The 14,672-nt window shown below is 36.2% G+C and overlaps 1 protein-coding gene across 5 annotated transcripts in view; it reads left to right on the top strand.

The window, feature by feature from the left end:
• Positions 1–14,672, top strand: part of mylk4b (myosin light chain kinase family, member 4b) — a 58,151-nt gene that overhangs the window by 24,783 nt on the left and 18,696 nt on the right. For 2 of the 5 annotated variants that reach the window (XM_056481623.1, XM_056481622.1), the window contains exon 1: positions 13,261–13,869. The exons of the other annotated variants lie outside the window; for them this stretch is intronic. In XM_056481623.1, the coding sequence (XP_056337598.1) occupies positions 13,378–13,869 (492 nt within the window). In that variant the 5' untranslated portion in view covers positions 13,261–13,377. Of the gene's footprint in view, positions 1–13,260; positions 13,870–14,672 lie in introns of those variants that run through there. 5 annotated transcript variants of the gene reach the window in all.

The raw sequence follows: 14,672 nt of genomic DNA, 5'->3' as shown, positions 1-14,672 counted from the left end.
TTTTAGTACATCAAGAGTGTGGTTATGATGACATCTGACTAGTTAATCCAGCAAAAAAAAAAAAAAAAAAATCCCTAAATCACTAAAATACAGTATTTAAATCTCATAGTTAAATAGAAACTGAGGCGTATAACTGCAAAAAGGTCCACTTTTTGAAAAAAAGAACCACCCCAGGCTGGCTACGGGCCTGCAGGCCTCAAAAAACTCTTGCAAAATGTTCAATTATAATTCAGACTCAACATTGTGTATATTCGCGATGTGACTATTGTGAATGATCACATGATCACATGATCGATGCTGAAACGAGATATTGTGCAGCCCTATCATCTAGCACCAAATTTAGTTACATATGCAAGTAATTTTCTCACAATGTAGATTATCAGAGCTTTTGATAATGAAAGCAAATATTTAGTATATGCTTGCTGAATTATATGGACCCAAAACTACACAAAGTTTGCATTTTTTCTCAATATAATAACTATTTTGTGTCAGAAATGCTAATAATTAGTCTTGAGGAGGTGTTAGATGCTCTGTGAGCTGTCATCATCACCTGAAGTGAGTTCATTAGAGTTTCCCTGGGACTCCCTCATGTCAGCATGTGCACAGACTCAAGCACTGCCAACTGCACTCTCACCCACCCACCCACACACACACACACACACACACACACACACACACACACACACACACACACACACACTAAGGGATCAGGATCACTGACCTTCCTGGGATAGCAGGTTTTAAGGGGCAGGGTGGGAGGATGGAATCCATCAGGGTACAGGGGGCATTTTGTTACTTCCCACCCTGAAATAGCCTTCTGCACATGCTCTTTTTATATATGCATGCATTGACATTGAGACACTCATGGATACATGTGCACTAATGGTCAAAAGTAAAAGATAGTATGATTTTTTTAAAAGGTGCCATATAATGAAAATCTGGATAACCTACAGTAGGTTTAGCTGAAGAACAATATAGTGTATGGAAATGACACACCATAAGCCTCAAAGACCATTATTTCCTCGTTCCCATTTAAGTCCTGTGAATGTAAACACAAATAGACCAATTGGAACAAAACACAGACTGTGATGATCAGGTCGTATTTGATTGGCCACAAGATTTTCAAGTGAGATTGCGACAATTATCAGTCCCTCCCTTACTGTCTAACTGTAACACATCTTATTATTATTACTGATTATCATATAACTTATTATATATTACCTGACTCTTATCTGATAACTGAACAGGCATTAAATAACAATAGGAAGCATTTGTTTATAGGTTGTCAGAAAGCAAATATGGGCAAAACCAATTATGTCATATTAGGGCCAATTTCAAGGGTTGGAAGTTCATTCATTCATTTTCCTTAGGCTTAGTCCCTTTATTCATCAGGGGTCGCCACAGCGGAATGAACCGCCAACTTATCCAGCATATGTTTTACACAGTGGATACCTTTTCAGTTGCAACCCAGTACTGGGAAACACCCATTCACTCTCACATGCAGACACATAAAGCCTATTTAGTTAATTCAATTCACCTATACCGCTTGTCTTTGAATTGTGAGGGAAACCGAAGCAACTGAAGGAGGCTTGGAAATTACCAGTAAAATTGTTTCTAGAGAATATTTAACATACCTAAGCCACATATTGTATCAGTGCATTCTGTCTAGGGATGGCTGACGTGAAACTGACGTTTCGACACAGTGTCGAGATCCCGAAGTGTTTCGAAACACTGCACCAAAGCATGAAGCGAAACACTCAGGTCACGTGACTAAAGTGTTTCCAAACACCTGGTCACATGACTAAAGCGATTCAAATCATTAGGCATTTCAGAAGCGTTTCGAGACCTCGCGAATCTGCAATTGAATGACAGAGTCGCCAAAACTTGTTAACTTTTGGGTTCGAATCCCGACTTGTACAAATACTCCGAAATCATGATTTTATTTATTTTAATCATGTTACTGTTTTATAGTGTAGTCTAGATAGGATACAGCTGATACGCCATCAATTTAGCATCATTTTGTAACACTGTAAAACAATAATTAATATTTTTACAGTACTGTGATGGTTGGGTTTAGGTTTTGGGTAGACATTAATAAAATACAATGGGGAATTTAATGAATAATATAAATAATTCCTGTTAACTTCTGGCCACAACCGTCTCTGATCGAGCAACAACCCTGTTTTATGACCAAAACAAGACATATTTATTCACAAAGTGTTTATTCTGATGTCAGACCAATGTTGAAACAAAACGATACAAGAATAAAGCATTTCAAACTGATATTAAAGCATTTCAAAATAGCTGTAACAGCCTGGATACGAACCCACTATCCCAGTACGGTAGTCAGAAACCCTAACCACTCCACTATATCACTTGAAGATTTGAATCTACAAAGTTGGGTTTGATACCTCGATTTGCTCAACTGTTCTTTGCTAAAACTGTTTCAGTGCAATACATGAAAAAATGACCACTAGGTGTCACCGTAGAGGCGGGTTTCAAAACGTTTCGAGGCTTCGACACATTTGCTTCGACTGTTTCAGTGTTTCACAAAGCCTCGCTTTGCCCACCACTAATTCTATCCACTTGTTAAGTGGTGACGTATCAGTGACGTATGAAATAGTTTCATTCCAGGTCCAAGCCGCTAATTGAGAAAGTATTTGTTTGTGACCACTTTTTAGTCATATCACACAACAACGTGAATTTTATATAAAATCATGGTGTACACAACAGTCTCTGGACTTGCTGCATCTCAGACACCAATATTTTAACAATTTCTAAAACAATCATTCGCTTTCTGGCCATGTGATATTAGGCATGGATATCAGTGCTTCACATAAGTTTGAAATATACTTGCAGTGATAGCCGGATTGAAGCACACCATTTACGCACATCACATAAATAGTATGTGTAACTATACTACACATATAGTAGTAACTATATGCGACAAACAAAACATAATTACATTTTTAACAGTAATTTTATTTATTATTACTTTCAAGTTCAAAGAAAATGTGAATGCCAAAGCATTTTAGATATAAAATAGCCTATGTAATATAGCCTAGTGACATCATCAAATTAATAAAACAATCAGCAAATGAGAAATAAATGACAGAAAAAGTGATTACAGATAATATTTCTAAAAATTATATATGATAAAACTTAAAAAATGGGCAGGCCTGCCCAAGTTAAGTCTATGTGTGGCAAGCACTGGATATATTGCGATTGTGATTTTCAGAAGTATTACAGCGCTTTGTAAACATTTATTATTACCATTTGTTGAGTCTCCTCAGAGAGTTTGATATGGTGCTTGGACCTGGAAGCCACTTCATGTGACGTCACACTTAACAATCGGACAACACCTCTAGGGCTCTATTTTAATGACCTATGCGCAAAGTCTGAAGCGCAAAAGCATTAAGGGCGTGTCTGAATCCACTTTTGCTATTTTAAGGATGGAAAAATACACTCTGCGCTGCGGCGCATGGTCTAGGAGGGTTGAACTAATCTAATCAGTCATTAACTACCTATTCTAATCAGAGTCTCATCTCCCATTCTCTTTAAGAGTCAGTTGCATCGGGCCATAGCGCAATTTCTATTTACATGGCAGACTTTGTTAGTGAAAAAACTGAACACTTCACTAGTGAGAAAACAGCATCTGCAGCAAGAGGAAAAAGAATGAGCCTCCTCCAATTGGCCTTTACTTTCACTTTCCCTTTCTCTCTTTCGTCGATAAGGAAATGTGTTGTATGCACAGACATCCATTAGCATACATAATTAATTTTGTTTGTTAAGTGCAAAGATTTGTTTAAAACTATTTTTAAATTCAGTTCTAATTTCCAGCAAACAAGTAAATGAACAATAATAGCGAAGTGTGGTCAAAAAACTGAGTTATATCCAAATACTCATGCTGTGCCCTATATGGTCCAAACCACCTGACAGGTGGTTTAATAAAACAAATATAAATATGGATATTATAAATAATACTACTTTTAATAATAACATTATATAAAAGCAAGTTGTCGTGAATAAACTAAAAAAAGCCCCCCGAGATGAAGAAGGCAGGGAGGCAGTTGTTTTTATATTTATGTAAAAAAATAATATTTTTTTAAAATAGTTTATTCCTTTAATTCTTTTTCATTTGTAAAGATATTTGCGTGTTGCTGTACATCCTGGTCTATTGCACAGTCTATTTTAGTTCCTCAAATACGCCAACAATGCGCCTTAACACACCTCGTTTCTAGACCGAAACACCCCTGAGTCTACAAAGTGGTGCAAATGGATTTGCTATTTAAACAACGTGGCGGAAAATTAAGGTTGCGTTGATCTAAAAATAGCAACACGTTGGGGCAAACAGGTATTGCGCCTGGTGTATGATAGGGCCCTTAATGTTTTCTAATCAAGCTAGTTCTACTGACCAAGGCTGCATTATTTTGTTAAAATATTATTAGTTTAAAAGAACTGGTGTATTTAAAGGAATAGCTCTCCCAAAACTGAACACTTGCTCACACTAGAATTGTTCTAAACCAGTTTTTGTTTGTTCTGTTGAACACAAATGAAATTTTTTGAAGAATGTTGGAAGCCTGTAACCATTGACATCCATAGTATTTGTTATCCCTGCAATAGATGTCAATAGTTACAGGTTTCCAACATTTTCCAAAATATCATCTTTTGTGTCCAACAGAAGACATAAACTCAAACAGCTTTGGAGGGTAAATTATGGCAGAATTGTAATTTTTTTTGGGAACTATCCCTTTAATGTAGTTTAATGTTTTTTTATTTCGTTTGATTTAAGGCTGATATTTTCAGCATGATATTCAGCATAATATGACGATCATCTCCTCATGAAACATATATTATTATTATTGGAAACTGTTGGGCAGATTCATATTTCTGTGGAAAGTTTAATACAGTACCACTAAAATATTTGTGCACAAATAAGTTACTTTGTATAAGCACTTCTTGTGTGCACTGCCTTGTCTTGTTGAATCATTGAACGTCTACTTAATTGTAAGTCGCTTTGGACAAAATCATCTACTAAATGACTAAATTTAAATATACCATTGAAATATACGTGTATTTATGTACACATTAAATTGTTTGAGTGAAAGTAAAGATATTTTAATGTAAAAACGATTGTATTTCATATTATTGTTGTTATTTATAGGCTTCTTTTTATCAATGAATTATAAAAATGAAAACTTTGATCATTTTAAATATTATTATTATTATTATTATTATTAGTGATTGAGAATTAATAATTACTAATCATAACAGAATGGTAATTTTGCATATTGTAAAGTTTTCTGATTATGCAGCAATCAGAAACAGCAGAGTAATGATGCTGAAAATTACTGTAACTAAACACTAAAATTTTAAACTACATTAAGTAATAAAACAACTGTAATTTGTTACTGTATTATAAATTGTAGTTAATCAAATTTTAACTGTATTTTTGATCAAACAAATGCAACCTTGGTGTGCAGAATAGGAATTTAAAATGGATACTTATCTTAATCATACATGCACACATATGAACACACACACGCACGCACGCACACACACACACACACACACACACACACACACACACGTGTTTTCAAGCTCTCTGCTTCTGAGGACTGCATTGTTTGGTGTACAGTTACTCTTGCACCTGTACATTTGTTCTGTCGCGCAGATTCTCTGATTCTCTGGCATGTGCACACACTTCATTGAGCTTTTGCCAGCAGGACGCATCTAATGCATTTATAAGGGGATTAGTTTTGAGGCAATAAAGAGGTGATTGACACTCGGTCTCTTCGGGTAGTTAAAGAGGTATTCAGTAGCAGTCTTGTTTTATAGGCTGTCATCACGTTCGGCTGTCAGACAAACAGAATAACATGGCGCATGTGTTCCCATATGAAGTTACATTTTTTTAAAACCACGAATTGATGTTAATTATGCATCCTTGATGTTTCAATTGAGTGCCTAAGAGGATTTCTCTGATGTAGAATGCTGTGTGGTCTCTGCCACCTTGTGGTGGATCAAGTCAATGGTCAAAACTTAATTTAAAAATATCGAAATATTGAATAAGATATTAAATAAGATGAAATATTAAGTAAGAAGATCAATCAAAACACAAATAAGTACAATATTATCCCTTGTAAACGTTTTTAATCTTGTTTAATTTTTCCTATTACTTAATATATATTACTAATTAAGTATAACAATTATAATTCTGTCAACAAAAGTCTGAATACAATTACAAAAGTATCAGTTTATGTCTGGTTATTTTTGTTATAATAATGAATAATAATTCCGAAACATTAATCAGAATGTAATAAAATATGTTTATTCTATTTTAAATATATTAACAAGCAAAAATGAACACATAATATGCAAATTTTACAGTAATTATAATTATAGATTTAAATTAATAGGTTTAGGTTTTTGTTTACGTTGTTACTACTTATTACTTTATTAATGTTACCATTTATTTACTCATATATTATACAATTTATTTAACAAAATACAGTTCTCAGTTTTGCTAGACAAACCAAAATGACTGTCAGCCCATCAAAAAAAGTAAGCCCTGATTTATCATTTAATATTTCACATACTGCTAATAATATTGTTCGACAGCTGTACTAATATTTCGATTCATTAAACATTACATGTATTTTGCTTATAGGTATGATTTTTTTAGCGAAGTTTCTAATCTAAAAGTGTATTTGGCCAACTGATTATTATATTACATAACATGTTTTTAAGATCTGATTGTGTGTTTCTCTTACGTTTGTCTTAACTCTGAAGTTATGTGGCATCTGCTGAGACTGTCTGACAGTTTATACAATCAGTCTGCAGCTGCTGAACAGCAAATTATATCTCCGTGTGTGTCCTCTGTTTGTCATTCTACGCATATTCTACATGCTATATAATCCTCTGCTCGGTGGCCATCTGTGATCATCTCTTCAGGGCCGACATATCATATTCCCCCATTATGTAACACATCTCATTATTAACTAGCTGTTTGTTTATTAGCTTCTTTCCAAGAAGCTTATTATTAAAACACTGAGTGCTAGATACAACTCTGGTAAAAAGCTTGAAATAATGATATTTTGTTTAAGGACAACACATACACTGTATTAAACATGTATACATAGACATCACCTATATGCTATAAAATTGAGGGTTAACTATGTCTGCATATAATAACATATTTTACTGTAACTTTAATTTAATTTGATGGTAATGAAATAATTAGCATCTTTTGTAAAGCTGCTTTGAAACAATAATTATTGTTATTAATAATAGCGCTATACAAATAAACTTGGATTGAATTGTTGGGTATTACTCAAAATTAACAGCAGCTATGATACCTTAAAAATAGATTAAATACCTTAAATCCTACAGGAAATTATCAAGTCTTAGCATTGAGTTAAAGGGATAGTTCATAGAAGAAAAAATTCTGTGATCATTTACTCACCCTTGATGAACCTTTATGAGTTTCTTTCCTCTGTTGAACACTAAAGAAGATATTTTGAAGAATGTTGAAAACCTGTAACCACTGACCTTCATAGTATTTGTTTTTTCTACTATGGAAGTTGATGTACATGTCAGCTTTCTCCAAAATATCTTCTTTAGTGTTCAACTGTTGAAAGAAACTCATAGTAGTGTAGTACACACACTGTGGGTTGTAGTAAGTACTTTTTCTTTTTTTGGGTGAACTATCACATTAACTCAAAAAAGATACAAAAACGTCTCTACTCTTAAGTGGTACATGATTCTTCAGAAATCAATCTAATATACTGATTTAAATTATCAGTTAATTATTGTCTGTGCTCAGTGCTTTTATTAATTGATTTAATTAATTTAATATAGGGCAGCACGGTGGCACAGTGGGTAGCACGATCGCCTCACAGCAAGAAGTTCGCTGGTTCGAGCTCCGGCTGGGTCATTTGGATTTTCTGTGTGGAGTAACTTGTTCTTGCCGTGTTTGCGTGAGTTTCCTCCGGGTGCTCTGGCTTCCCCCACAGTCCAAACACATGCGATATAGGCGAATTGAATAAACTAAATTGGCCATAGCGTGTGTGTGTGTGAATGCAAGTGTGTATGTTTCCCAGTCTTGGGGTGTGGCTGGGAGAGTATCCACTGTGTAAAACATATGCTGTATAAGTTGGCAGTTCATTCCACTGTGGCGACCCCTTTTTTTAATAAAGGGACTAAGCCAAAAACAAATTAAATGATTGAAGGAATAATTCTATTTCATTAATTTAGTTAATAGAGATCAATTAATGAACTTTTTTCTGATAAGAACCATTATTACTGACTGAATAATAATAAGAATTGTTAATGAATAAGAGACAAGTCAACATATTGTTGTTATTGTAAAATAGATCAAATACAGTAATCTGTATTAGTCAGCATAACGGCCGATTCACATGGGCCTTCAGCGTCAACGCTTGACAGAGGGCATGTCATGTCTGAAGTTAGGGCTGACGTCATAACAGCGAACTTAATCCGCAATCGGCTAGTGTCTGAGCTGGGGTATTTGCATAAAGCAATCTGAGTGGCTGACACTTCTGTTGGCACTTGAAAAGTTGAGATATTCCAAACTTCGGTGCCGACAGATCCACAATTTTGTTCAGCAACGCTTGACGTCACCCATTCAAAGTAAATAGTAAGCGTTGACGCCCATCTGAATCGGGTGTAAGAGATTTCTTTCAAAATATAAAAATTCTTAATTATTTTAAACTTTTGGGCAACACTGTAAAATGTCCATTAATTAACAATTCCTCAAATTTTTTTTGCTTCTTGAGTATTTTTGATAAAAATTGAACGTCAGTTTTACAAAGAGAATTTTAATGGCATTTTTAACACTGTATAGATAAAAATTGGCGGCACGGTGGCTCAGTGGCAAGCACTGTCGCCTTACAGCAAGAAGTTTGCTGGTTCGAGCCCCGACTGAGTCAGTTGGCATTCTGTGTGGAGTTTGCATGTTCTCCCTGTGTTCCGGTTTCCCCCACAGTTCAAAGACTGGCGCTGTAGGTGAATTGAATAAGCTAAATTGTCCGTAGAGTATGTGTTTGAATGCGAGAGTGTATGGGTGTTTCCCAGTGCTGGGTTGCGTCTGCAAGGGCATCCGCTGCGTAAAACATGCTGGAATAGTTGGCGGTTCATTCCGCTTTGGCGAGCCCTAATGAATAAAAGGACTAAGCTGAAGGAAAATGATAAAAATCATCACAATTAAAGAAAATACAGCTTATTAAAGGTTTTGTAGTGTAATTTACATGATCAACAATCATTTTGAAAGTACTAAAAGTCACTCTGCTAAACTTTACGTTATCAAAAATTGTCAAAGCAATCAAGATCCCACAATGCAATTCAAAAGGAAAAATAAACTGAAATAATACACAAAGCATAAATGGGGTTCATTTATTTAAAAAGCCTTTGGTTAAATATTATTGAACGTCAGTTTCTCTGTCCTCACTGACTGAACTTGTAAATGTCATGATTGAACGTCATTCTTTCTGCCATCCCTAATTGAACCCAGGCTTTTTATGCAACAAAATGTCAAAACACATCCTAATAAAAACATACAGTCCTAAATGACACTTCTTTCCGTCTCCACGTGAGGCTATAGATGGTTTTGCAATCAGTAATTAAATCACAAATACTCACCCTCAGGCATGTACGCACACAACCACAGCGCGACACACAAAGGAATGCAAGCACTTAGTCCCTTTTTCAATAAGCTCTTGTTGTCCGAACGGTGGAGCTCACTTCACATTATCAAGTTCCCATTCCAGAGGCGCCACCAATCCTCTGGAGATTACTGAATGTTCAGCGACCTGCTATTAATACACCAGCCAATCACAAAACAAACCATTACTCCTCCAAACAGTCAACTATTTTGCTTTTAATCGCATACAGTGACTGTCCAGGATAAAATAAGATTATTGTGCACTTAGCTATGTGTTATCAGTTCCTCTGCTTAGCTGTTTTGTTCATATTTACAAGCTATCAGGTTTCAGTATAGCGTGTGGAAAGGGCATTTAGCTGGACTATATCTATCTGTGTGTGGGAAAGTATACTGTAGCACCTGTTTGAGTGTGTTTGAGGATTGTCTGTAGCTTACTGTCACTTTTTATTTGGCTGATTCTGGGATGCACTCAAAAAATAAATTGCTGGTGGGCCTCCTCGCGTTATTTCCCATTGATCACCCATTGCGTGATTTCCACTTATTTTAAGCAAGTGAAACCCAAGATCAAAATTCATTTTAAACCAATATGGTCAAATCCTTTTCTTTTGAAACACCTTGTTAATTAAACTTGCCTGTAGCATTTACTCTTGGGAAACTAATTCATCTCAATCACAAAATATGGAATTTTATGCTATTTAGTGCAGTTCAAACTTGTGCTTTAATAATGCTTATTGTTGACTGAGACTGATCTCGGAACTAGCATTAGCACAGTTATGGCTCATTGAGTGAACTTACTCCTCTGTAAAGTGGTAAGCTCAAAACTCTAAAACTTTTACTTAAAATTCTTCTACTAATTTGAATTTAAGTGATGGTTAAGGGCCCTATCATATACCTGGCACAATAAGGTGCAAGAGGGGTTTGGCACAACTCTAATTTTCACTTTTTGCGCCAACACTTATTGTTCATTTATTTGTTTGCTGGAAATTAGAACTGAAATTAGAAATAGTATTGAAATTTTTTTGCGCTTAACAAGCAAAATGAAGTATGTAGGCTGATTGATGTCTTCAGTGGAGTGAGTACAACACTGTTTCCTTACTCCACGAAAGTAAAGGAGTAAAGTAAAGAGTAAAGTAAAGAGAAAGTCAAGAGCCTGAATGGAGGAGGCTCAATCTTTATCCTCGCACTGCAGATGGTCTGTTTAATTGTTTTCTCGCTAGTTAAGCATTCAGATTTTCCACTTACAAAGTCCGCCATGTAAATAGCAAATGTGCTATGGCACAATGCAAACTGACTCTTAAAGGAAATGGGAGATGAGACTCTGTTTAATGCATCTTATTCTATTATGCGCTTTAGACTTTGCACCTAGATTGCTAAACAAAGCCTTTCTTTTAACTTAAAACATGAATATTGCTTTTATTGTGAATGTTTTCCTCTCATCACACTAGAGTTGTCACGATACTAAAATTCTAAATTTTAAAAACGTCCATTTCCCCCAAACATTTAAGCGATGTGGAGCACTTCAAAGTCACGTCGATCAGCAGGTTTATCAATAAGCTGACATAAGAGCAATCCGCTGATAAATTGCATCTTTCTAGTGTTCCTGTATCTGTGGTTACATGCAGTAAACAGCGGTGAGCTCGGTGAACTGATGACCTTTACGGCCAGTCATAGTCATTTCTGTTGAGCACGTGAACACAATGACAAATCAGCGCTGTTTAAGAACCACAACACTTAAATGTTCAGGGGAAGTGGACGTTTCGAATTCCAGCCCTACTTCACATGCAAATCAAGCTGGGAATGATACATGTCCGCTAATAGGTAGTTACAGTACACTAACACAATTCCTTCATGCTGTCCCAACACAAATTTACAAATGAAAAAAAATATATATATACATAAAAAAACAACAACAACAACAACAATTGCGTTGATTCAGCTCCTTTTAAACAAGTAGTTTGAACAAGCAGTAAAAATCCTGGCATTCATATTAGTTTGGGTTGAACTGAAAAAGTGAATGGTGGATGTCAGATTCCTGTATATGTTGAAGAGGAGGGCTTACGAAAGGTTAGGAACTGTAGGCCAGTTCAGTGCTGACAGCCTGTAAGACTGGCATGCAGAAAATGTCTTGCATGTGTTGTGTGAACTGGAGGGTGGAGGAATGTTTTTAAAGGAATATTCTTGGGAAAGTCTTTTGTGGAGGCGTCTGGACTTTATGAAGAGTTCAGATGCAAAAATCTGTAAGTGCCATCTGAAATTAGCATTTTTCTCAGGCTCCTATATCTAGGTTAAGTTTTATGGCAAATAATAGGTCATTTTCATCTCTTTTAACATAAAATAACAGAACATTAACATAAGGGGCTAAGAAAAAACAATCATTGTTGAGGAAAATGCCAGATGGCACTATCAAAACTCATCATATAATGTTGGTTGCTTATTGCATTCATCTCGTATAGAAATAGGAATCAAGAAAAGAAGCACAGTTTTTCTGGAGCAAGACACATCTAAATGCAAAAATAACATTGGTTGTGTTTTTCTGGAGGCAGCTATGTACTCAAATTGTCTTTTTGTTTATTTATTTTTTTCAGTTTGTCCACCAAGTTTAGTCCAATTTTTCTGAAATGTCGAGACACTGTCTGCCAATAGACTGGTCTATACCCTATTCAGCACTGAACCATTTGACCATTGAGATTCTCTGCATTTTCTTGACATGCATTTGTCTTATGTGAATGACCACCATTTTTGTGGGACTTGAATAATTAAGTGACGTTTTAAAGATCGAATATTCTAGAAACACAGATATGGAGTGATCAACTTCTTATGCAGTGGCCGAAAGGCTTATCCCTTTGGCCTTCATCTAGACAAGCTGTTGTCAGAGGGTTTCAGTCACTTTACAATCTCTCAAAATTTTACAACATCAATGTAAACTGGAAAGTTAGACTGACAGTTAAATAGGGTTTGTCAGCTAAAACTGGTTTTCTTACCATTAAAAAACTCTGAAAGGGAATCCACATTCTTGCTAAAATACATAACTGTTACAATGACGTCATTACCATTTGATTGGGTAGTCAGTTTAGATGAGTCAAGCACAATTAGAGCTTCATAGAACAATGAGACATTTTGAACCACATTGAAAATACACATCTGAGTCATTTCAGAGTCTCAGCAGCTACTTTGTACGAGCTTTCCAGTAGACTCATCCATGCCACCTGCTCTTGTTCCATCACACATTTTCTCATTGTGTTCTCCAGCCTGGAATGAAGACCGACATACTTGCAGACATAGACCCTTTATTTGAGGTGATGATTGTCAGGCGATCAGAGGAAATCTACCGGTTTAACAGTCACTATACATTTAAAGTTCTCTCAGGGGTGTTGAAATGTCCCTCTCTGAGCACACCAAGCTCTTTTTCTTGCACTCACTCTGGTTTCAGTCTCTTCACACCTGACTCTAGGATTTACACTGTAGTCACACACAAGCGGCCCTCCTCCAAACGATAACAGCAACATCACCGACCAATCACAAACCGGCCAATAGGAAGAAGCATGTTGAATCCTATAAAAAGCTTTGGATTTGAAGCTGGAGAAACCAGAGACCGACTTGAGAGAATGAGAAAGGGAGTCAATGAACAGTAGATTGTCAAGAGGACGTGAAGTCTAATTAATCTTAACGTTTTGTAACATCTTTTAAAGAGTTTCACCATGAGCTCTAATCTTGTCAAGTCTCTTGCTCGGGTTTATGACCCCAAACCACTTCATGCTCAAAAACGGTCAAATGGTGGAAGAGCTGGATCGAGAAGAGCTTCGCTTTCGGCCTCAAACAAATGCTCATCTTCACCAGTTTCAGATCAGCCTACTTCAAAATCTTCTCTAGTACATATTGAAGGACAAGTCAGGGATTTAAGCGATAAGATGGACAAACTCCTCGCCCTGCAGGAAGCGTCTCTGAAACAACTGGATGCCATGGGGCAGGATCATAGCACAGGTGGACGCAGCGTTGAGCAGATGTTGTGTGATGTACGTGTCGTCATTGAAACCGTTCGAGAAAAGGAGGAACAGCAGGATCAGCGGCTTGATGCTTTGGAACGACTGGTCAGCAGTATTCATCAGGTGGTCAGTTTTGTTGCTGAGGCGTTGAAACAATCAAGTTTGGCCGATCGCTTGAAAAAAACACACTCAAAATCCAGCAACAGGGTGAGTTAAATTGAGTTATGCAAATTTTTGAACTGAAAAATTCACTCATACATATGGATACACTGACTATTAAAGGACAACATGAATACAGGGAAATTATATTTTATTCTTATTTAACCTCAAAATGGTTTGCCAAAACTTTTATTTAACTTTCAAAAAAATTGAAAAAAAAGTTTTACGTTGAACATTTCAAATTAAATGAGCTAAATAATCTAACAAATTAGCTTTAGCATTAGCTGATAAAGTTTGTGAAGCAGCTAAATATTTGAAAATGAGTAATGAGGGCGGCACGGAGGTCCCCCTCTTCACAGCAAGAAGGTCACTGGTTTCATTCCCAGCTGAGCCAGTTATTTTTTCTGTGTGGAGTTTGCATGTTCTCCTCGTGTTCGCGTGGGTTTCCTCCGGGTGCTCCGGTTTCCCCCACAATCCAAAGACATGTGTTATAGACCGTTTTGAGGGATGTAAACAATAACAATGGTCCTAATGTATTTCCTGTATTACATTTTTAATTTCCGTAGCTCTCAAGAATCCACAAAGGTCCACATGTTGATAAATAATGTTATGGGAACCGTTTTAACATTAAGATACGATTAAATTGCCTCTTGTTACAGTTACAAAATAGTTTGGCAATGACATGACCACATTCATATGGTCTATAGGTGAATTGAATAAACTAGATTGGCCATAGTGTACAGTATGTGTGTGAGAGTGTATGGGTGTTTCCCAGTACTGGGTTGCAGCTGGAAGGGCATCTGCTATGTAAAACATATGCTGGATAAGTTGGTAGTTCATTCCGTTGTGGC

This window comes from Danio aesculapii, chromosome 20, assembly GCF_903798145.1.
Source record: "Danio aesculapii chromosome 20, fDanAes4.1, whole genome shotgun sequence".
Classification (NCBI taxonomy): Eukaryota; Metazoa; Chordata; class Actinopteri; order Cypriniformes; family Danionidae; genus Danio; species Danio aesculapii.
This window is presented reverse-complemented; position numbering and strand designations above follow the sequence as displayed.